General features: G+C 38.9%; 1 protein-coding gene across 2 annotated transcripts in view; it reads left to right on the top strand.

Moving 5' to 3' along the window:
- The window catches only part of LOC104588623 (uncharacterized), a 69,512-nt gene that overhangs the window by 502 nt on the left and 44,957 nt on the right, over positions 1-24,053 (top strand). For both annotated transcript variants that reach the window (XM_010246641.2, XM_010246640.2), the window contains exon 2: positions 7,121-7,193. In XM_010246641.2, coding sequence (XP_010244943.1) covers positions 7,121-7,193 — 73 coding nt within the window. The remainder of the gene's footprint in view (positions 1-7,120; positions 7,194-24,053) is intronic.

Here is a 24,053-nt window from a genome sequence, read left to right as displayed (position 1 = left end):
TTGTGTAAATATCATATTTCCCCATTTCTATGGTTAAGTCTATTTATTTATTTATTTACCTTAGGAGAGAGCAAAGTTTTTGAGATTTTTTTTTTCAAGTTCCCATTTCATCTGGTTAATTAATTATAATTATTTATTGCTTTAATTAAGCAAGGATACTTTAGATTTTATCCTTATTTGTTTGTCTTACTTTATATTGAATTAGGCCTGTGTTGTTTCTTTTTCTTCTTCGTTGATTTTCGAAATGGCATTCCTTTCTCTTGTTAAGTAATTCCATTACCGTTGTTTGTCATTTTTGTTATTAGTAAGATGGTTTTGCTGTTGAAATAATTAGCCTTCTTTTATCATGTTATGTAAAAGAATAAATAAATAATCTCTGCTTGTCTTATGTAACTAAGAGAACTCTATTGAGCTCAGTTTGGAAGGAGTACAAATACAAATATGTAGAGTGCAAAACCTTGTTTGTTGTATTATTTTGTATGTATTTGTACTATGCATATTTGCATTTGTACTCTTTCCAAACTGAGTCGTAGGAACAAATCTTGAAAGTTCTAGTAATCCAGGGTCACCAAAGCCTGAAGTAATTTATGGAAAGTATGTAAAGCAGATAATGGACAATGAAAATGTAAAATAGAAAGGAGAACATAATAATAAACACAAGCTTGGACTTATTTTCGAAATTCTCCTTTAATGTTGGAGAAGTTAGGAAATGGTAGCAAAAAGCTCTACTCTGAAGGAGAAGCCCTATGCTGTGTGGAGGGCCCCCGAGGAAGGCTTTATAAAATTAAATTTTGATGACAGCAGTTTAGGAAATCCTGGGCTATCTGGAGTTGGGGGGGTGGTGTATTTAGGAACACAGAAGGTCATAATCATATTCTTCTCTTTTTCTTTGGCCCTATTGGAGTTGGAAATTTTGTAAAGAATTCTGAGCACCTTTACAAGGGGTACAGATTTCTAGAGAGCTTAACTTTGAAAGATTGCTAATTAAAGCCGACTCCAAAGTGTTAATTGGGTGGCTGCAGAATCTGGAGATGGTAAAATTGTCTTATAGGGAAGCTATGAGAAGATTTAAATGGCAGACTCCAGACATGACAGTTAAAAGTCATTGGTAAAGAAGATCGGCTAATGGGATGGCAGATTTCTTAGCTAAGTAGGGGTGTTTGGATCACTTATTTTGGGCTCAGTTGTAATTTTATTATTACTTTGAGGCTGCATATTGTGCCTCGATTTGGGAAGCCTCTATTTTTTATCATTCTCTTAGAAATCACTATTACTTATCAAAAAAAAAAAAGCTACTTTATTCTGCTTAAGTCAAACTCCAGCCTCTTTAGATCCCTTTGATGTACCCACATCTTTTGTTTTTTGTTTTTTTCCTCTTGTTCACGTACAGGACTGGTTTTCCCTCAGTTGTTACTTTGGCTTGGATAGGGTCTGGGCATCTGGATTCTTCTCTGTTTTGATAAATCTCGATAGGATTCAATTCTAGATTCTCTGAAGACTGAATGACAGAACTCATGCAGACCACTTCCCACAACAATGTTTAGAAAGGTCTAAGCAATGAGTTTGCTAACGAGATCTTTTTCATGGTTTTCCCTCAGTTGTTACTGTGGCTTGGATAGGGTCTGGGCATCTGGATTCTTCTCTGTTTTGATAAATCTCGATAGGTTTCAATTCTAGATTCTCTGAAGACTGAATGACAGAACTCATGCAGACCATTTCCCAAAAAAACAATGTTTAGAAAGGTCTAAGCAATGAGTTTGCTAACGAGATCTTTGTCATGGTCAAGTGCCTTGTTAAACTACGAATATATAACAATTTGCACAATTGCATGCATGATTAATTGTCTCTCTGCCTCCCCGTGGCAGCAGGAGCAGGCCAAAAGAGTACAAAGCAAGCTCCAAAAGACATGGAACACAAAGACATAGCTACAGATCTGTTACAAAATACAATCCTGCCCTGGCTCCCCATTCAATATGTTATATGCCACATAATACATGCATGGAGGAGTTTTTAAAGGCCATGGAATGAAACCATCATGGTTCTTTCCAGTGAGGTTGGTTTTGGGACTCATAAATTTGAGATTTGTTCTCTTTGGATTCTGATCATATTTAGGTAGATGATGATTCTCAGTGTCATCAGGTGGTTACTGCACAATCTGATGGTCCTTGGATCTCATAAGGGAGGGCTATGATTTTATGTCCAGAATGAACACATCATCTATGAGGATACCTGGGTAAGCTAACTTGGTGGTAGACCTTGAGGTTGGGTTGGAAGGAGTTGGTTGTGTTGTGCTGATGGTAGACTGATATATATTTTTTTGATCAATAACTTTGAAAGAATTTCATTAATTAGAAAACTTTAGGATACAACAAGAAGTTGTGAAAGAAATCAGCTTAGTAAGCTGACCCAGGACAGAATTACAAATGTGCCCAAAACATGTGTTCTTTGAACTCCTTGCTTTGCTAAACTATCTGCCAAACTGTTGGCAGATCTCCTAACCCATCCCACCTGGATTGACATGGTCCTTGACATCCATTTAAATCTTTGAAAATCATTCTTCAACTGCCATGTCACCCCTTCCCCTTTTTGCAGCCATTTTATCATAGTTTTTGAGTCTCCCTCGATGATCAGTCTATTAATACCCAACTCTTTAGCCTTCTCAACCCCATATGCTGCATCTAGAAACTCTGCCCTTGCCACATCACCCTCCTCCATAGGACTGGAGTATAGAGCAATAATGAGTTCATTTTCATCTCTAATGGCCCCCCAATGCCTGAAGGGCTTGGGTTACCCACACAATTCCCATCAAAGTTCAGCTTCTTCCAACCATCTGTTGGAGGAGACCAAGCCTCAAAAAACTGTTGTCTCGTAGATGATGAGGCAGCAATTAGACCCAAACCCTGAAAAAGTCTTCGACCTTAAAAGCTGAAAGCAACTTCAAGCTTTTTACCCAATGTGCCACCCTCAATGTTACTGTTTCAACTAAAGCTTCCTTGCATTTTTCTTTACCTTCAAATATTCTATCATTTCTTTCCTCCCAAATGGTCTAAAGTATTGCTGCTCTAGTACACCTCCATAGAATCCTAGTCCTCATTGTCATTACCACTGATACCATTAGGGTTGAATAAACCTTCCACCCTGTCAGGAGAGGACCACCTACACCCAAAAAGGGAAGTAAACCAATTCCAAATAAAACTGACAAAAGGGCAAGATATTAGAAGGTGGAAAGCAGTCTCACCACTTAGCTTACACAGGACACACCAGTTAGGGGACAAGCACCAATTTGGTCTTTTCCTTTGGCTTACATCATAGGTATTAATACAACCATGAAATACTTCACAAAAAGCACTGATTTTAAGGGGAGTAGGAGGGCACCAAATTTCTTTGATTGGGAAAGGAAGAGAAGATTGTGTGGCAACCAACGAATGTAGAAGGGATTTACAAGAAAACGACCCGTCAGATTTAGGACCCCAAATCCTAGAATCTGACCCACCTTCCCCCAGAAATACTGAATTCAGCAATCCTAACAGCTTAGACACTGCAAGAAGTTCAGACTCTCTAAGGTTTCTGTTAAATCCAAAGTTCCAATTCAACCCTGGAAGGTGAGATGGTTGGCTTAGGAAATCTAAAATAGGCTTACACTTGAACTCGGACAGATCACAAAGAGAAGGAAATTTCTCACCCAAAGGAGTATCCCCAATCCACACATCCTCCCAAAATCTGATTTTGCTACCAGAAGACAAGTCATACCTGATATGATTTAGGAATGTAGGGAGAACATCATGGATGGCCTTCTAGGGAGCAGCCAAGGTAGCCCTACAGAGACATCCAACATCCCATCCATTGCTCGACATGCCATGAATGCTTGCAACCACTTTGTGCCATAATTTCTCATTTTCATTTGGAAGCCTCCAAAGCCATTTGCAAAGCAAAGTCTGATTCTTTAGTCTAACATTACCTATTTCCGAACTCCCTTCCACCTTCAATTTCCTCACCTTTTCCCATCTAACCAAATGATCATTCTTTTTTTTCCCCTGGTTCCCAGAGAAAATCCCTCATTATTTTTTCAATTTTCCTCACTATCCCTTGTGGCATCCTAAACACTGTCATGTAGTAAGTACACTGGAAGATTTGCTAAAGTAGACTTAATTAGGGTTATTCTCCCCCCCAGTGAGATATAGTTCCTTTTCCACGCCGCCAAGCATTTCTCGATCCTTTCCACCACCGGAGACCAAAAACTAGCAGATCTAGGGTTGTCTCCAAGGGGTAAACCCAAGTATTTCATTGGCCACTCACTTTTCTCACAACCTAGTGAATTTGTCAGAAATCTCACTTCATCCTCTTCAATGTTGGTTCCAACCAATAAGATCATTGACCAATTAATCCTCAAATTAGACATCATCTCAAAGAGTTTCACAACCAGCCTCAGATTTTCCACTCCCTCCCTACTTTTTCCATCACAAAAAATAAGAATATCATCTGCGAACTGTAAATGAGTGACTAAAACATTATCCCTCCCAACTGGCTAACCCCTGAATAGTTGCACACAATTTGTTCTTGAAATCAATTTACTTAGGGCTTAAACAATCAAAGTAAATAGAAAGGGAGAAAGGGGGTCACCCTGCCTGATCCCCCTGAAAGAAATCATACACTGTTCCATTAACTATTACTGAAAAGTGACTAGTTTGTAGGCATCCCATGATCCATTTACACCACAAATTTCCAAAGCCACACCCCCTCATAATATCAATCAAGAAGTTCCAATCCACTAAGTCATAGGCTTGTTCCAAATCCAGTTTGATAGCCACTCCCTTCCTCTTTAATCTCTTTTGAGCCTCCACACATTCATTGACAATTAAGATTTGATCAATAATTTGTCTATCTTGCACGAAAGCCCCTTGAGCTTGAGAGACAAGTGGGGGGGATCACCTTCTTAATCCTAAGAGACAACACCTTTGCTATCACCTTGTAAATACTGGTGATTAGACTTATTGGCCTGAAATCCCCTGGTTGGTTGGCATTGTTCTTCTTTGGGATTAGTGCTAAAAAAAGTAGAGTTCATTCCTGGACTTATCACCCCTCTTCTATAGAATTCATTAAACTCTTTGATCAGATCTCCTTTAATTATGTCCCAACAATCTTGATAGAATGCCATTGTGAAACCATCGGGTCTTAGTGATTTTGATCTATTCATAGAAAAGACTGCTTCCTTAATCTCTCCTTCGTCAAACCTTTTTTCTATAAATTGGACTTGAGTCCCTCCCAATGTCTCCCAATCAATGCCTTTAATCCTCCACCTCTCAATTAGGGGTCTTCTATAAATTGACCTAAAATGCTCTAAGCATGCTTTAGCAATCTCACCTTGGTCCGTGATCTCACTTCCCCCACCACTAAAGAAGTAATCATGCACTTCCTTCTCCTTCCATTTGCAATGGCATGGAAAAATTTTGTATTTCCTTCACCTTCTTTGATCCATCTCTCTCTTGACTTTTTCTTACAACATATTTCCTCTCTCAATAATGTCTCCCCTAGCTCTTTCTTCAAATTCAATCTCAATTCCTTTTCACCTTCACCTAAAGTTCCTTCTACCTCTTTGCTATCTATTGCCTCAATATGAGAAATCAAATCAGCTTTCTTCTCCTCCAATCTCCCAAACTTCTACCTAGTCCACTCCTTGATCTCATTTTTCAACAATTGGAGATTGTTTAGGAACTTTTGGCCTTCCCACGTCGTGGGCGCGACCAAACTATTCTACCAAACCTTGACTTTCTTTTTAAAATCCGGGTGAGTGAGCCACGTATTTTCAAATTTGAATGGAGTTGGGCCACTATCATTGATTCTCTCAAACAAATAGATGGGCCAATGGTCTGAGGTGATTCTAGGTAGATTTCTCCCAACTAACCCTGGCCAATGCTCTTCCCAATTGGGTGAAACTAAAAACCTATCAAGCTTGGATATGATAGGGGATGTTTGAAGGTTTGACCAAGTATAGCAAGATTGCCCTAGAGGAATATCTCTTAGCTCAAAAGCTTCAATAAATGAATTGACCTTTCTCATACTCGATGTAGTTCTTTGCCTACTCTCGGTTGTCTCACTCACAAACCTTACTACATTGAAATCTCCCCCTAAACACCAAGGTCCTCCCCAGGGTCCCCTAATATCCCCAAACTCCTCCCACAATGGAATATCCCCAAGCTCAATAAAGGAATTGCAAAATTTTGAACTTTGTTTAACCCCTTTGAATATCATCTCAAAATTCCAGCTAGAACTAGAACCCTAGATATCATAGATTTTGGGTTTTCTTCAAAAACAATTTTTTTGTCCTTTTGTGCAATAGGTGATAAAATGAGGGAAACTAGACTAGGATGGTTTGGTCACGTGCATAGAAGACCACCAACAGTACCCATAAGAAGAGGTGATTCATTGCAAGTTGAAGGGCTAGAAGGTCTAGGGGTAGACCGAAAAGGACATGGGTAGAAGTAGTAGGAAATGATTTAACAATGGATATGGAATTAAACTGAACAGAACGGCAAAAGAGGATTCATGTAGCCGACCCCATATAGTTGGGATAAGGCTTGGATGATGATTGCGCAAGACATACTTTGCACCTAACAAAATATTCTTTCCCTCTACAACTATCCATTCTAACCCAAACTGTGAAATTTAATTGACATTTCCATCAATATATTTTCCTCATTCCAAAGTTTTCCTTCTTGGAAAAAATTTGCAAATCTTGCAGCTAAGCCCTCCCTGAAACCTTTGCTAACACAATTGGTCTTTTCTTCTAGTTCAAAGACCTTGCCAGGCATGCAAAATAAACCTGTTTTCTAGGTTAAGTTTTATATTGAAAAGTTAAAACTTTCAACGGAGACTATAATTGTGAAAACCACCAATACAAGGTGAGCTATATGGTTTATATGGACTATGGGATTGAACATGAGGTCAATGCTGTGGGTCCCCTATCTGATGGAAGGTTTGTATTTGGGCACAGGGTCCCTAAATGTGGCAGAAAGTTCTTGTAGGGAAGCTCACTACTTGACTTAATTTAGAATTTTCACTCTATATATTATAACTGATTTCTTTTCTGTTTTCTTGTTTTGGTTATCGACCAATTATGCAGCTATTCGGATGCTGCAGAAGAGGATGTTAAAAGGTATGAAAGATCCTTTAAGAAGCTTCCACCTGCCCACAAGGTACACTTCTTCTATACCGGATTACAATATTTTGTTAGATTTGGACTTGTAAACCGTTTGAATTATTATAAATTTGAATATATACTACTCTATGCTGGATTTTGTTGTCTAACTTCAGTTTTTGTTTGCAAATAATGACATAATGTTAGTGTTGAAGGCATTTTTTTAATCCAAATAATATTTAAATAAATTAGAACTTAAATAAGTGGGTTGGCTAGTCTGCTAGCCAAATCATTAAAACTATAAAAAAGTATCCCGTATGGGAGTCCCCTCTCTTTAAGTGGGGAGTTCCCTCTCTTTAAGTGGGAGGGACAGGTGTCCTTCACCTAGGAGGAGGAAGTAGTTACATAACTACCCCACTCCCTATTTAAGCTCCTTAAGGGGAAGCTAGAAAGACAGACAGAGAGACTCTTCGGAGAAAATTTTCACAAGAGATTCTTAAGAAAAGCAAAGATAAGGAGAGAAGAAAGGAGAAGTGCTCAAGGGAAGGCAAGGAAGGAAAAGTCTCACTAATATAGGTAGAGAAAAGGAAAGTCCTCTCTATGAATACTTCCTATTTATGTCTTTTGCTATGTATCCTTCTTTCTCTCTCTTTTGTTACTACTTTTGAGAAAGGAAAAAGAGGGAAATAAATCATCTACAACCAGGTGCCTTTACTTGGTTGATTATGGTCCCTCTTCCAAGACAAAGTTAGGGATTAAACCATCTACAGTTTAATTCTTGAAGACTGATTATGGTTCCCTTCAAAGGAAAAATGAAGAGTAAAGGGGAGTAAACCATCTACAACCAGGTGCCTCTACTTGGTTGATTATGGCCCCTTCAATTAAAAATGAAGAGTAGAGGGATGAAAATCGTCTAATCAAATATTCAGTTTGATTGACTACGGTTCCCTTTTTGTATGCAAAATTCCAAAGTTTAAGGCCGTCTACAATCAGAATTTCATCTGATTGACTACAGCTTATTGTGAAGAAAGGGGTGAGAAGGAAGTTTTCTTTGTGTCAAAAAGAAAAGAGAGATGTATTGCTGTATAGTTTTTCAATTGTGTTTTCTTTTTCTTTCTTCTCATTTTTGTACACTTGATGTAAAAGGAAAGCAAATGAAAAGTTCTTCTTAAGTACCCTATTGTTCTTTTCTTTTGTTCTATGCATTCATTTCTCCAAGTCAGAATCAAAAGGTGTTCTCTACTTTCTTGTGGAGATGTAGTTAAGGGGAACAATCTGGATGATTCCCTGAATGGGCCTTACCCAAAATAATAAAAACTCAGTCACTTGATTGAGTGAATTATGTTGCATGAGAATTTATTAAAATTTTCACACCAACAGTTAGTAATAGTTTAAGAGAGTGCTGTGAAGTCATCATGGGCTCATGGCTTTGAAAGCCCATTTTATCATTGTCTACAACTTAAAAGCTGGATGCTGTTTGTGAAGATCATTGTTTGAAAGTTTATAGTTTTGGATCCAATGCAAATGTAGATCCTTCTCAAAACATCCAAACTGTTCTTAGAGGAGTGGGGAACAACCACAATCTGGAACAGGGAAACAAAGAAACATTGTCTTCCCCCACAGCTGTGCTATCTTCTTCATCCCCTTCTGGTAACCCCTGTAACCCTGCTGGTTTAGTTTTTGGGACAAACTCTTCTTCTAGTGTCTCTACAGATTCACCAGATCCCATCCTTGGTTCTGCTTTGCCCATGTTAGTGTCTGAAGTTCGGAAGGGTATCATAGGAGAGAAAACAGAAGGAGAAGGGATTAATGTACTAGAGCACACCAAGGAACAGCTAGAGGAATTCGAGGGAGGGAGAGGGTGTGTTGAATTGTTAGGTGGTGAAATGGAAGAGAGTAGAGAGTAAGCAAGCTCTCTGTTAAAACAGAAGAAAGAAAAGGAAAAGGGAAAGGAAGTTAAAAATGGAAATAGTGGAAAGAGTGAAGATGTGCAACATGATCCCAAAGGAGAAAAAGGATGATTCTTCTGGCAAGGACTCAGTGGTGGATCTATCTGTCAGAATGGGTCTCAAGGTTGAAAATTCTAAGGATCTAGGGTCAATCACTAAGAAAGGCAGAGGGGGAAGACAAGAGGAGGAAAACATTGAACAGCGTTGAGAAGCTCATTAATGATGAGGAGGGGATAAAGAATTCAGATGATCAGATCTAGGGAGGGAGAAGAAGGGGGGCTCTAGTGTGGTAGAGGGTTAGGCTATAGTCTAGTGCCGAACATGAAGATTATCAGCTGAAATGTTAGGGGTTTAGGGAGTGCCACAAAAGTAAGAGCAATCTAGGAAGTTTTGAAAAAGGAAAGGCCTGATATGGTGCTAATTCAGGAGTAAAAAATTCAGGTGTAGGAGCTTTTGGGGAGAGAGACACATTAATTGGAGTTACAAAATTCAGGTGTAAAAAATTCAGGTGTAGGAGCTTTTGGGGAGAGAGACACATTAATTGGAGTTACACCCCATCTTGGGGTACTTCGGGAGGCATAATAATGGTCTGTCATCTGAAAGATTTTAGACCATTCAGTCTACTACCAAATATCTACAAGATAATTGCAAAGGTGTTCTCACTTAGGATTAAAAAGGTGCTTCCCTAACTTATCTCACGATTTCAAGGGGCCTTCATTCAGGAGAGAAAGGATTGGCCAGATTTTAATTACAAATGAGTGTATGGAGGCTGAGAAAAGGTCTAAGAAAAAGAGAGTTGCTATCAAGCTGGACTTGGAGAAAGCCTATCATCTTGTGGATTGGGAGCTCTTAATTCATATTTGTCAAACAAGCTGTTCATACCAGAGAAGAGAAGAAAGAATTCTGGGGGTGAAAACTGAATGAATCGATCCCACCCCAAGAGCCATAATATATATAAATGAAATAAGGGTATTTACAAAAAAGCCCTTGTAGGGCTAAAGAAGAAAATAACAAGAAATAAAATAAGTGATACAATACAACATGAACTACAGCAATATAATACATCAATGTGACTCTTCACACTCCCCCTCAAACTGGTGCAAAGGCATGAGAATGCAAGAAACTTACACATCGGAGGTGACATGAGGGAGAGAGAGAGAGCTTGCAAGAAACAAGTCGTAGATAAAGTGGCAATCCACCTCAATATGCTTCGTCTTTTCATGAAAGACTAGGTTAGAGGCAATCTTTATAGCACTAGTGTTGTTTGCATACAGAGGGATAGGTGTAGGAGAGGAATGATCCAATTCCTTAAATAGAGATTGAAGCCAAACAACTTCACTACAAACAGAGGACATTGCTAGGGGTAAGCATTCGGTTTATTCAGTTAAAAACTGAACCAAAACCAAATTATAGAAAAACCGAAATAACCGAAACCGAAATTTTCAGTTAAAACTAAATTTTAATAATATATATTCTATTATATATTATATATTATAAAATATATATTATGAAATCAAATTTGATTTTATTATATATTAATATATAAATATATTATATATTATATACTATATGTTACATATTATATATTATATCTTACATATTATATATTATATATTACATATAATAATAGAAAGTTCGGTTAACCGAATTTCAAATTCTAAAAACCAAAACTGAAAACCGAATTAACTGAACTGATTTAACCAAAAACCGAAACCGAAATTTTCGGTTCAATTTTTCAGTTTGAATAAAATAGTGCTCACCCCTAGACATTGTCCTGTATTCTACTTTTGTAGAGGATTTGGAGACAAATTATTGTTTCTTGCATTTCCATGAGATGAGAGAGTCACCCATGAAGGCACACCATCCAGTATTGGAATGACGTGTGTCGGGGGCAGCCAACCCAATCTGCATCAGCATAGGCCCTCAGTTGGATAGGAGAGGATGATGAGAAGAATAGACCCTGCGATAAAGTGCCCTGAATATAGCGGATGATCCGATGTACAACAATCAAATGGGGTTGACGAGGAGCAGAGACAAACTGACTTACAACCTGTATTGCAAGTGAGATGTCAGAACGAGTCAGGTGAGATAGATGAGAGATCCCACAAGCTGCTGATAGAGGGAGGCATCAATAAGCAAGGAACCTTTTGACTTGGACAATTTAACATTCAGCTCCAAGGGAGTATCAATCCGTTTATCATCAGTAAGGCCAACCAACTTGACAAGATTAGAGGCATACTTGTGTTGGCAAATGAAATATCCCCGAAAACTTCGTTGAACTTCAAGTCCCAAGAAATAGTTAAGAGGGCCCAAATCCTTCATGTGAAAGGAACTGTGGAGAAGAGACTTGAGGTCATGAAATCCTTCCATATCATCTCTAGTCAACATGTCATCTTTATGCAGGAGGAGAATCGCAAGACCCTAGGCTCTTTTCCTAATAAAGAGAGAATAATTAGAAGCACTCTGGCTATACTAGACTTGCACAACATCTTTGAATTTTTCAAACCAAGCTTGAGGAGCTTGCTTCACCCCATAGAGAGATTTCTTCAGCAAATGTCTCCTCATAATCAATGCTATACTCTTGCGTATAGCCTTGAACTAGGGGTGGATTCGAGCCGAGCCGAGCCGAATAATACTAGGCTCGAGCTCGGCTCGAGACTATTCTACAAGGCTCGAGCTTGAGCTCGAGCTTAGTTCGAATCAGAACCTTGAGCTCGAGCTTGGCTTGAGATAAGAGTTCATAAGCTCGAGCTCGGCTAAGCTCGGCTCGTTTTATATGTTATAAAAATATTTTATTATATATTTTGTAAATATTTTATTATAAAAATATTTAGAAAAAATATTTTATAAGAATAAAAATTATATATAATTTTTTTATTTATGTTTAAAAATTAAGAATTATAATAATTAATATTTATAAATATTATATATATATTCGAGCCGGCTCGTGAGCCTCATGAGCCGTTCTAGTAGGCTCGAGCTCGGCTCGTTTGATAATCGAGCCACTGAATTGGGCTCGAGCTCGCCGAGCCGAGCCGAGCTTTTCACGAGCCGAGCTCGAGCAACTCGTGAAAAGCTCGGCTCGTTGCCACCCCTACTTTGAACCACAAGCCGAGCTTTGTATTAGTCTAGAGACCCATCAGATTTCAACTTGATGGAGTAGACCCATTTGCTCCCAATTATAGAGCCATTTGAAGGAGCTAGAACTAGGCCCTAGGTGTCGTTCTTGTGCTTGAATCTTTGCATCCATGGTATCTCTCTACTAAGGTTTACTACTGGCTTGTTGGTAAGAGCAGGGGATATCTATAGAGGACAAAACAATAGAAAAGGAGCTATGGTATGAAGGAAAACCGTAGCAAGGTCAGGTGGTCTAGAGATGCGAGTAGAATGACACAAAGGAACATGAGGAACAATTGAGGAATCTAGTAGAAATCTGCTGAATTAAAAAAATATGAAAGAAAAGTAGTTTCTTGAAGAGAGAAGGAAGTGAGAAGGAGAAGAAGAGAAGAAGAGAAGAAGAGAAGAAGAGAAGTTGAAAAGAAAAGAGAGCGATAATCTGGTCGCCCCCTTCACTTATTATTTATACTAAAAATAATAGAACAGTACAAAGACAACTATGCCCTTACAGGGCGGCAAAACATAAAACAGCATATGTAACACTCAAAAACATAATAAAATTTGGACTCACATAACTACTGTGGTCCCCACCTCCTATCTAACAACTAACATAAAACATCTATTCAGAAAAACATCATAAAACTGATTAATCTTCAACACTCCCCCTCAAGTTGAGAGTAAATGTCACACATTCCCAACTTGCGTAGGTCATGTTCAAGCTTGTTATTTGCCACCCCTTTAGTGACAACATCAGCCAGTTGCAACTCTGAAGAGACATAAGGCAAACAAACTTCTCTGGTTGTTACCCTTTCTCTTATAAAGTGTCTATCAACTTCAATGTGTTTTGCCCTATCATGTTGAATTAGATTGTGGGCAATATTGATTGCAACCTGATTGTCACAGTATAACATCATAGGTTCCTCTACTTTCACGCCAATCTCACTCAAAAGAGATCTAATCCAAAGAAGTTCTGAGACACCATGAGCCATGGATCTATACTCAGCCTCTGCACTTGACCTTCCCACAACCGCTTGCTTCTTACTCTTCTAGGAGATCAAGTTTCCACCTACAAAGGTACACACTCGTAATGTAGACCTCCTGTCATCTAAGCATCCTGCCTAGTCTGCATCTGTATAGGATTCTAGCTTCAGATTCTCATGATTTGAGAAAAGAATGCCTCTGCCAGGGTGCTTTTTCAGATATGCAAGTATTCTCTCAATAGCTTCCTAGTGTTGAACCCGAGGTGCATGCATGTACTGACTCACAACACTGACAGCATAAGAAATATCTGGTCGTGTCATACACAAATACAGCAGTCGGCTCACCATTCTTTGATATCTCCCCACATCCTTTACCAACTCACCATCCACACCATTAATTCTGTGATTTGGATAAATAGGAGTGTCCGCTGGTTTGGTCCCCAGCTTCCCAGTCTCCCGCAGTAGGTCAAGTACATACTTTCTCTGTGAAATGAAGATCTCATGCTTGGACCTTGCAACTTCAATCCCCAAGAAGTATTTGAGTTCACCAAGATCTTTGATCTCAAATTCTTGTTGCAATGATTTTTTGAGATCATTTCCTGTCACCACTATATCATCCACATACACAATCAGAATTGACACCAGAGCATCTCTCCTCTTCACAAAGAGGGTGTGATCAGACTGTGTCTATGTGTATCCAAAACGGATGAGTGCCCCTCTAAACTTGTCAAACCAAGCCTTAAGTGACTGTTTCAGTCCACACAGAGATTTTCTGAGTCTGCACCCCTTTCCTTTACCAACATTTTCATAAAAGCCTGCTGGAATGTCCATATATACCTCCTGTAAATCACCATTGAGGAAGGCATTTTTTACATCAAGCTGGAACAAGGGCCATGTATAGGTGGCTGCTAGAGATAAAAGGATACGAACTGAACTCATCTTAGCTACTGGTGCAAAGGTTTCCAGATAATCAACACCATAGGTCTGAGTATACCCTTTTGCTACCTTGCCTTGTACCTCTCTATCTTGCCATCGACCTTATATTTCACTGTGAATACCCATCCACATCCGAGTGTCTCCTTGTTTGGGGGTAGATCAACTATTTCCCAAGTTTGGTTTTTGACCAAAGCATCCATCTCATCTTGCATGGCTGTTTTCCACTCAGGTTTGGAGAGAGCCTCAGTGACACTCCTGGGTATAGACACAAAATCCAAGGAAGAAAGAAAAGCACGGTAAGAGGGTGATAAGGCATTGTAGGAAAGATGGTGTGAAATTCAGTGGGCTGTACTGTTCCCCTTACGAAGTGCAATGGGAAGATCAAGGTCAGTGGAATCAGCTGCAACAATGGTGTTAGGGGTAGAAACATTATCATCAGAAAACATAACAGGCTCAGGCTCAAGAGGAATACCTGGAACTGTATCTGTCGAATCTAAAGTTTCAGAAGGACTGACGGAGAGTGGTGTAGAGTCAACCATCATCTGCCGATGCTGATATTTCTGTGAGGTTGCCCGTTATGGCTCAGGTAATGAAACTGGAGGAGCAGGTGTTGGTTGAACTGATGCAGATGTTGGCTGAACTGATGGAGGCATCATAGAAACAGGAAGAGGAACCGATTGTGAGTTCTCCTCCCCAAAACTCTTCCCCTGAGGAGAACCACTTGAGAAGAAGAATGTGGATTCAAAGAAGGTAACATCCATAGTGACAAATATGCTCCTCGACACTGGGTCATAACAGCAATACCGCTTTTGGTTCTGAGCATACCCAAGAAAAACACATTTCTTGTCCTTAGGATCCAATTTCTTGCGATGAGGGCCAAGAACAAAAGAAACACAACCAAAAACCTTCAGAGGTATATGAAATATCCCTCCATATGGAAAAAAAGGCTAAATGACACCTTAAACCCCAAAGTCCGTGAAGGAACATGATTAATCAAATGCACGAAGAACTACATCTCCCTAGAACTGCACAGGAATTGAAGCACACACCATAAGAGTCCTTGTCACCTCCACAATGTGTCTGTTTTTCCTCTAAGCAACTCCATTCTGTTGCGGTGTATATGCACAACTACTCTGATGAATTACACCATGTTCTAAGAGATGCATGGTCAGGTCCTTTTCAAAGTACTCCCTGGCATTATCTGATCTAAAAGCCTTAATTCCCACTCCAAATTGTGTGAGAGCCATCTAGTGGAACTGTCGTACCAAGTTAGGAACCTCATCACGTGATCTCATCAAATATATCTAAGAATATCGTGTATAATCATCCACAAACAAGAGAAAGTAACAGAATCCTCCCATTGTAGGTATATGATATGGCCCATGTACATCAGTGTGAACAATATTAAAAGCAGAAGTACTTCTTTTATTACTTGGTTTAAAAGACTGTCTACAATGCTTTCCTAACTGACAACTCTCACACTCCAAAGTAGATAACTGAACAGACTTAAACAACTTTGGGAAAAGACATTTCAAAGAACTAAAAGAAATATGTCCTAAGCGATTGTGCCAAAGCATAATCTGGTTCACTAACTCTGATCCACTACTATTGCTGCTAGTAACATGATGGCTCTGATGTCTCGGAATCTCATCCAGAAGGTAGACTCCATTCACCTCACGACAACTCCCAATCATTTTCTTTGACTCCAAATCCTGCAAAACACAATTACCAAGAAGAAAGGCCACAGAACAATTCAAATTTTTTGTCAAACTAGCAGACAGTAGGTTGGTATGAAGTCTAGGGACATGTAAAACAGAAGACAGTTATATTGATCACTCTAACTGCCCCCTTCCCAGCAATGGGCATATGTGAACCATCTGCTATAGAGACTTTGTCTTTACTAGAGCAAAACTAATAAGAACTGAAAAGGGTAGGGGCATTAGTCATATATGCTCAGATGCTCTTGAGTTTATAATCCAGGGAGGTCCCTCCTTACCTGAAGTGGATGCATGATTTGCAGTTGCATATGAACTACCTGTATGTGCAAAGGAAGTGGTGTTCTGCTATCCATTTGGAAGGCTAGAGCTAGGTGAATCTTTCTTGCTCATAAGCTGTCCAAACCTCTCCAATTCTGTTCTCACTGCTGCTATTGCAATGGATTCCCAATCAGTTTGGGAAAGAGGGGCTGGAGAGTCTCTTGTAGTGGCTACATTTGCATTTCCCTTCTTGTTTCTTATCCGAATAGGCATAAGATTTGGATGAAGCTTCCAACAAGTGTCCCTAGTATGCTTAGGCTTCTTGCAATAATCACACACCAAGTCCTTATCTTCCCTTCTAGTCTCTCTCCTCTCTAGAGACAAAGGCATAGGCGTGAGAGAGTGTCACACCCTCCCTAGAAAGAGTATGCTGCCTAGCAATGTCAAATTCAGGGTTCAACCTTGCCAAGAACTCAAAAACCCTATTTGTCTCTACTAGTTTGTGATAAGTTGCTGCATCATTTACACTTTCCCATACCACAGTTTCTAAGTGATCTATTTCCTGCCATAAGGTTTTCAGCATGGAGAAATACATAGCAAGAGGTTTTTCTCCCTGTTTCATACTTATCACCTAATTTCTTAACTGATAGGCTCTGGCTTCATTTTGCTTATGAGAGTAAGTTTCAGTCACTTCATCCCAAATCTCCTTAGCAGTATAGCCCATAGGAAATTTTTTGCAATATGAGGTAACATAAAATTACACAGCCAGGACATTACCATGTAATTCTCCTGCACCCATCGGGAAAAGTCTATATCAGGTTTCTTCTCCTCCTCAGTGAGATACCCTAATTTTCACAGGCACCAATAGCCATCTTAGCTGATTGTGCCCACTCCAAATAATTTGTACCATCAAGTTTTATTGTAGTAATGATCCCATACCCAAAAATATCACTATTATCTCCAACACCTAGTCCCACAGTACCGGTAGATTTCATCTCGGTATTCCAACTCTCCATCTTACTTCAAATAGTTCAATAGGAAGAAAAAAATAGTTTGGAGACCTTCAAAAAATAATTTAATATCACACACACAGAAACCAACCCTTTCGGAAGAAGAAAACCCTAACTGGAGAGAAATCTCTCTCCTCCCCACGCCTCCCAACAGAGAAAAGTGAATCGATCACTTCGGGAGGCTCAGAAAATTCCAGAAACCAAACCGCCCTCTTCAGAAAATCAAAAGATAACTAACAATACCTGTGCGCCCAAGATCAGATAAAAAACAAAGAGTCCAACTTTTCTGGGACTCTTCTTTGTACTCCGGTTCTTCCTGATTTTGATGCTGAACAGTAGGTCACCATCCTGATGACTAGATCCCACCAAAAAATCCAAGAATTGGGCAATCTATAGCAGATCGATCAGTTCTTTACTACTTCATGCAGTTGGCTGATGTAGGGCTGCATGAGAATGCTTCAAGAAACCCTAGCCGATGCTCTGATACCAAGTAGAAATCTGTTGAATTAAAAAAGTATGGAAGAAAAGTAGTTTCTTGAAGAGAGAAGGAAGAGAGAAGGAGAAGAAGAGAAGTTGAAAAAAAAAAAGAGAGTGATAATCTGGCCTCCCCCTTCACTTATTATTTATACTAAAAATAATAGAACAACACAAAGACAACTATGCCCTTATAGGGCGGAAAAACATAAAACAACATATATAACACTCAAAAACATAATAAAATTTGGACTCACATAACTACTGTGGTCCCCACCTCCTATATAACAATTAACATAAAACATCTACTTAGAAAAACATCATAAAATTGATTAATCTTCAACAAATCTGAAACTAGAGTGTCACTTATAGGCAAGGTTCAAAGTATCAATACGATATGAGTTTCGGTCGTATCATATCGGTACTTAGAAACGGCTGAAACTCTATTTTTTTTTTTAGTTTTTTTTTCAAATTTTGGTTTTTTGGGAAGCTTTTAGCATGCTTTTTATTATTAAAAAAAATTGGGGGTCCGAAACCCTGGACCGTATCTTTTTCAAAAGATACGATACGTATCGGGCGTATCGTATCGATACTTTGAACCATGCTTATAGGGTTGTTTGAGATGGTTGAAGGATCTAGACTAGGAGGAAGGGGGGTCATAGACGTAGGCATTGGACCATGAACTTGCTTGCGAGAGAAGATGAGAAGATTTTTCATAGCATTGGATGATGGAGTATCCTGTGAGTCAAAATCGTACAAAACAGAAACAGAGGGTGCAAATAACTTGGCAACTCCTAAGAAGAAAGAGATATGCTCAAGAAAATCCATATTCTGAGAAATATGAATACGGCGTGCAGAGGGATCATAACAAAAAAATCCCTTGTGGGTTAGGGCTATATCCCACAAAAGCACATGTGATAGATTGAGATGAAAACTTTGAATGTTCACGAGGGGGGAGATGTACAAAACATAGACATCCAAAAACGTGAAGATGGTAAAGATCGGGGGGAGCCAAACATCTTCTGATGAGGAGACATGTTAGCCAGAACCGATGAAGGGATACAATTAATCAAATACACAGCCATACAAGCTGCCTCTACCCATAATGTGGGAGGCGCATGTGACTCTTCTATAAGAGTCCTCACAACACTAAGAACGTGGCCATTCTTTGGTCTCTACCACACCATTTTGTTGAGGAGTGTCTGGACAACACCATTGGACTTGTACGCCCTGATGTTTAAATAAACTAGAAGTTCTTCACTGTATTCTCCCCCTGAGTTGGAACATAAGATCTGCACACTTGATTGAAACCATACTCGAACCATAGTATGAAACAACCAAAAGGTTGGAAAAACTTTTGACTTGTATTTGAGAAAGTAGATCCAAGTGTACCTGGTACAATCATCAATGAACAATACAAAATATTTGTATCTTAACTGAGAAACAACAAATGAAGTCTAAACATCACTATGTATAATTTCAAAAGGTGAAGTAGCATGTTCAGCTTTGTGAGTGAATGGCAAAATACGACTCTTACTCAAACAACAAGAAACACAAGATGTATCAAAAGTTTTCATAGAGGGAGTTTTAGTTCTAATTAAACTAGACTCAAACAAATATTTAAGTTTTTCAGAGTTTGGGTCACCCAAACGTTTATGCCACAAATCCTAGACATAGTTTCTTTGACCCAAAACAGCACTCAATGTCGAAGAGTTCAAATAAGCAGAGGATGGTGCTGAATGTGATTTCTCAAACTCCAATGCAAACAAGCGGCCCGTCCTACGCCCCTTCCCTTTCATCTTCCGAGTGTATCGGTCTTGAATCAAACAACCATTAGATGAAAAAGGTTAGAGTGTGGCCTTCATCAACCAGCTGGTCAATTGAAATAAGGTTAGTAGTATGTTTAGGAACAAAGAAGGTCATGGTAAGGGAAAAGGAGTTTGAGGGTGAGAGCTTGAGACACAAATCATCACTTCCAATGATGTCAAGTTTTTCAAGATTGGTAGTGACAATATGTTTATGGTGGGTCTTAGAAAGTTTGTTTGATGGTTCATGGTAGGCTCTAGTCATATGATTCGTAGCACCAGAATAAATTCTCCAAACTTAAGAGGGAGACGTACAGTAACCAGAGAACTCACCAGATTGATGAATAACAGAAAGAAGAGGATACCAGTTGTCGTATTTCTTCCTTATTCATGGAAGCAGAAGATTCACCTTTGGCATTAGAGGCATTGGACATTTGTCCCTCAGACACTTGATAAGCTCGTGGGCGATTCTTCTTCATGGGACCCTTGGATGGACAAATTGGGCAGTCTAGAATGATATGACCATGTTGTTTGCAATAGGTGTAGGCATTCTTTTTCTTGCAATATGAAGCTATATGTCCAAACCCCTTACATTCATGACATTAAATTTTAGAGGGATCCTTTCCATCAGATTTCTCACTCCCACGTGCAATGGAAACAATATCAGTTCCTGAATCAAGTTGCTTCCCCTCTATGTTTGTAGTAGTTATGAGTCTAGTCTCTTCCCTCAACAAGTCTCCCATCACAGAGTCTAAATCTGGTGGAGTGCCTCTATCAAAATATTTGATCGGATTATTTCATATTCAGGTCTCAACCTCATGAGGAGCTGGTTCACATTTCTATTCTCAAAATGCTTCTGCGGATACTTGACACACTGTGGGATCCGATGAATCAATGTGAACCAATTCATATTCAGCCCAAAGATCAATAAAACCTGCATAGTATTCTTGTATCTTTTTATCCCCCTGGCAGTAGTTAAAGATTTCTGATTCCTAGTCTCTTCATGGGAACACCAATGTGAGGCACAATGGAGCTTAGAATCCAGGAGACTAATTTTCCATTGTCCAGCTTCCATTGTGTGAAGGCTTTACTGTCTACTTCAGTAAAGCCTCAACAGTATCTATTGTAGTTAGTTCCATCAAATTTCACAGGAACAGTATCTATTTTTTCAGCCATCATAAATAAATAAAAGCAACCCACGGAGTAAAGTAGCAGCACTGATATTTGTATTTCAAGGTTGTTAACCACTTCACTTAAATCAGCAATAATTTAAGTATTGAAAGTAGTATCACAACAACCAAACACAGAACTTTCTCAGAAAAAAAGGTTTTAATATCAAGGCTGAAGTAAGTAATGCAGACAAACAGCAATGAAATCTGGTCCAGGAGAAATATATGGTCGAACAACTTCTGCAGAGATATGCCACTCTATATAGGAATCAAAATCTTCCAAGAAACAACCCGGAACAACACCAACTAGATTGTGTGCTGTGTTGAGGGTTCACACCCGAGTGTTTCAGGACTGCTGAACTGGGGAGAGGATTAAATACCCTCCAGAACAGATTACAAACTCCTATCCAGTAACTGAATGGTGAAGATACCCTGGGGCAGCACAAAAACTAGGGTTCCAAGGATAAATAATAGTCGGTCGAGAAAACAGAGAGATTCACCAACCTGATATGAGAAGCTTTCCAGAGAGGGAATTACTTTGTGCAGTTCAAGTCGGCCACCAAGAGATTTCAGATGAGCAGCTTGAAGACGAATGTAGTAAATCTATTGAAACTCAGTCTGAAGCAAAAACAACCAAAAGTTTAATGTTCGAAGTTTGTATGGCTATTTGGGAATGAACTAGTCCACAAAAAGAAGAAGAAAGCTGCTGCTGCTGCCCTGGAGAGAAGATCAAAACGCCTCCAAAACTTGTCCAATCTCAAAGAGATTTTCTGAGTAAAACTGGGCTGGGCGACACAACCAGTCAAGCTTCTCTCCAAACAGATGCTTTCCAAGAGAGTTCTAGGAAGACTTTTCTTGCTGAAATTGCAGAACAGAGAGCTAGGGTTAGGGTTGATCAGTACAGCCCTATCTTCAGTTTAAGCACCCAGGAATCAGCAGCCCTTGAGAGACTAATGAGTGAGCATGGAGCATGTACAGATTATAGAACAGCCTGCTCTGATACCATGTCAAACAAGCTGTTCGTACCACAGAAGAGAAGAGAAGACAGAATTCTGGGCTGAAAACTGAATTAATCGACCCCACCCCAGGGCTAAAGAAGAAAATAACAAGAAAAAAATAAGTGATACAATACAACATGAACTACAGTGATATAATATATCAATGTGACTGTTCACAATATTATGAAGAGCTATGGATTTGGGGAATTGTGGTGTAAGTGGAACAGAAGTTGTTTGCAAACAAGTCATTTCTCAATAATTGTTAATGGCTTGGTGGTTGATTTTTTTGAGAGGATTAGAGGCCTGAGACAAGGTGATCTTCTGTCTCCTTTGTCTTTATCTTGGTGGTTGAGGTCCTAAGAGTTGATTTCTAGAGCTAATTACTATTAAATGATTGGTTAGTGGGGGAAGATAGAATCTTAGTGACTCTTCTTCAGTTTGCTGATGATATCTTAAATTTTTGTGATGGGGAGCATAGAAGTGGGGTTGAAAACTTGAGTTGAAACTGGTAGTGGATCTTTTTGAGAGAGTGTCCAATGTAAGGATAAATTGGAATCATAGTTTTCAAGGCGTCAAGGCGAGGCTAGGTGACAGGGGGGCACCTTGTCGCCTAGTCGCCTAGGCGATGGATTTTTTTAAGTAAAAATCACATATCCTAGGGTAGTTCCCTAGGTTCCATAACCAACTTTCTTTAATAACTATCCATAATTTTCACAAGAAAATTATAAACTAAATGTTTAAGTCTAGAAAGTCAACATATTTATGAGAAGTAAAAGAAGAAAGGAAAGAAAATTAAAAAAATATAGGGGTTGGACCCCTATTTTTGTTATAGGAAAAGAAGAAAAGAAAATGTGGAATAAGAAGAAGAAGAAATGTGCTGATTAGACAAAATTTTAAGTTCTTCCCTTATTGGTTCAGATTTTGAAGTCATTGAGGATTCAATCAGCAGTTAGCAATGTTTGTGTTGATTAGATCCTAACAACTGGGCGAGGCGAGCCTCCAAGGGCACCTTGTCGCCTAGGCGTTGCCTTGACAACTATGATTGGAATAAAAGCTTAGTGGTTGGTGTCAACGTTGAGGAAGAGGAGTTAAGGACTATGGTAGAATCTTTAGGGTTTGAGAGAGGGGAATGGCCTTTGAGATACTTAAGGATTACCTTTAGGTGATAACCCTATATCAGCTAGCTTCTAGAATCCAGTGGTGGAAAGGTTTGAGAAAAGACTTGTTGCGTGGAAAAGAAATTATATTTCTCTGGGAGGGAGATTTACTTTGAAGCTTCTAGAATCTAGTGGTGGAAAGGTTTGAGAAAGACTTACTGTGTGGAAAAGAAATTGTATTTCTTTGGGAGGGAGAATTACTATGATCAAATCTACTTTGGCTAATCTTCTAGCATACCATTTGTCTGTCTTTAGGATGCCTCAGGTAATTGTGAAAAAAATTTAAAAAGATTATGAGAGATTTTCTCTAGGAATTGGGGGGGAAGGGAAGAAAGATAACTTGGTTAGATGGGAAAAAGTGGTAAAAATGAAGAATGATTTTATCAAAGGGATTTTCCCAGCTAATGAAATATAGGTCCTTTTCCACTAGCTAATCTTTTTCTCTATCCTCTCCACACCATTCCAAAAGCTAATAGACCTTGGGTTGCCGCTTGAGGTAATCCTAAATATTTTAATGGCCACTCCCTTCTCTCACACCTTAGAGTCTCAGCCAAGGAGCCTAGTTCCTCTTCAACATTTATACCAACCACCAAACTCTTGCTCTAGTTGACCTTTAGATTAGACATTCTTTCAAAGAGATACACCACCAATTTCAAGTTTTCAACCCCATCTCTGCTCTCCCCATCACAAAAAATCAATATGTCATCCACAAACTGAAGATGAGTGACCAACACTCTTTCTCTCCCCGCCACCCATCCTTTAAACAAGTACAATTGACTAGATTTAGATATCAGTCTACTAAGAACCTCTGCCACCAAAGTGAAAAAGAAAGGGGAAAGGAGGTCACCTTGTCTTAGACCTCTAATGGCTTGAAAAAATCAACCACCAACCCATTTATCATTTATATTGCTGTATCTTATATTTAACTAGGTGCCTGCCTAGGCGGCAAAAATGGGCACCTTATATGATATCATTTGTATTGCTGTATCTTATTAATATATGTGTTATGCATTTTATTATGTGCTATATATATATCATTTACTTTGTTTTAATGTTTTACTATTGAAATTTAAAAGATCAAAGGGTTTTATGGAGACAAAAAGAAAGAAAGAAAGAATAGAAATATAAAGAGGTTCATTTAATGAAACAAAAATTCCATTCATGTTTTTTCTATTTTACTTTCCATCTTGAATATTTATCATATAAAGTTAATGACCTTCTTTAGCAGCTAATTGATATGAAATTGCTCTATTAAATACTTATTATAGTGGTATTATTTTTGAAAATAATGAAATTAATATATGTAAAAGATTTTTATCTTTTAGATGTGATGATTTGCCACATTTT

This window comes from Nelumbo nucifera, chromosome 5 (genome assembly GCF_055504915.1).
Source record: "Nelumbo nucifera cultivar China Antique chromosome 5, China Antique-T2T, whole genome shotgun sequence".
Lineage (NCBI taxonomy): Eukaryota > Viridiplantae > Streptophyta > Magnoliopsida > Proteales > Nelumbonaceae > Nelumbo > Nelumbo nucifera.
Note: the sequence above shows the minus strand (reverse complement) of the source record. Positions and strands in the feature narration are given on the sequence as shown.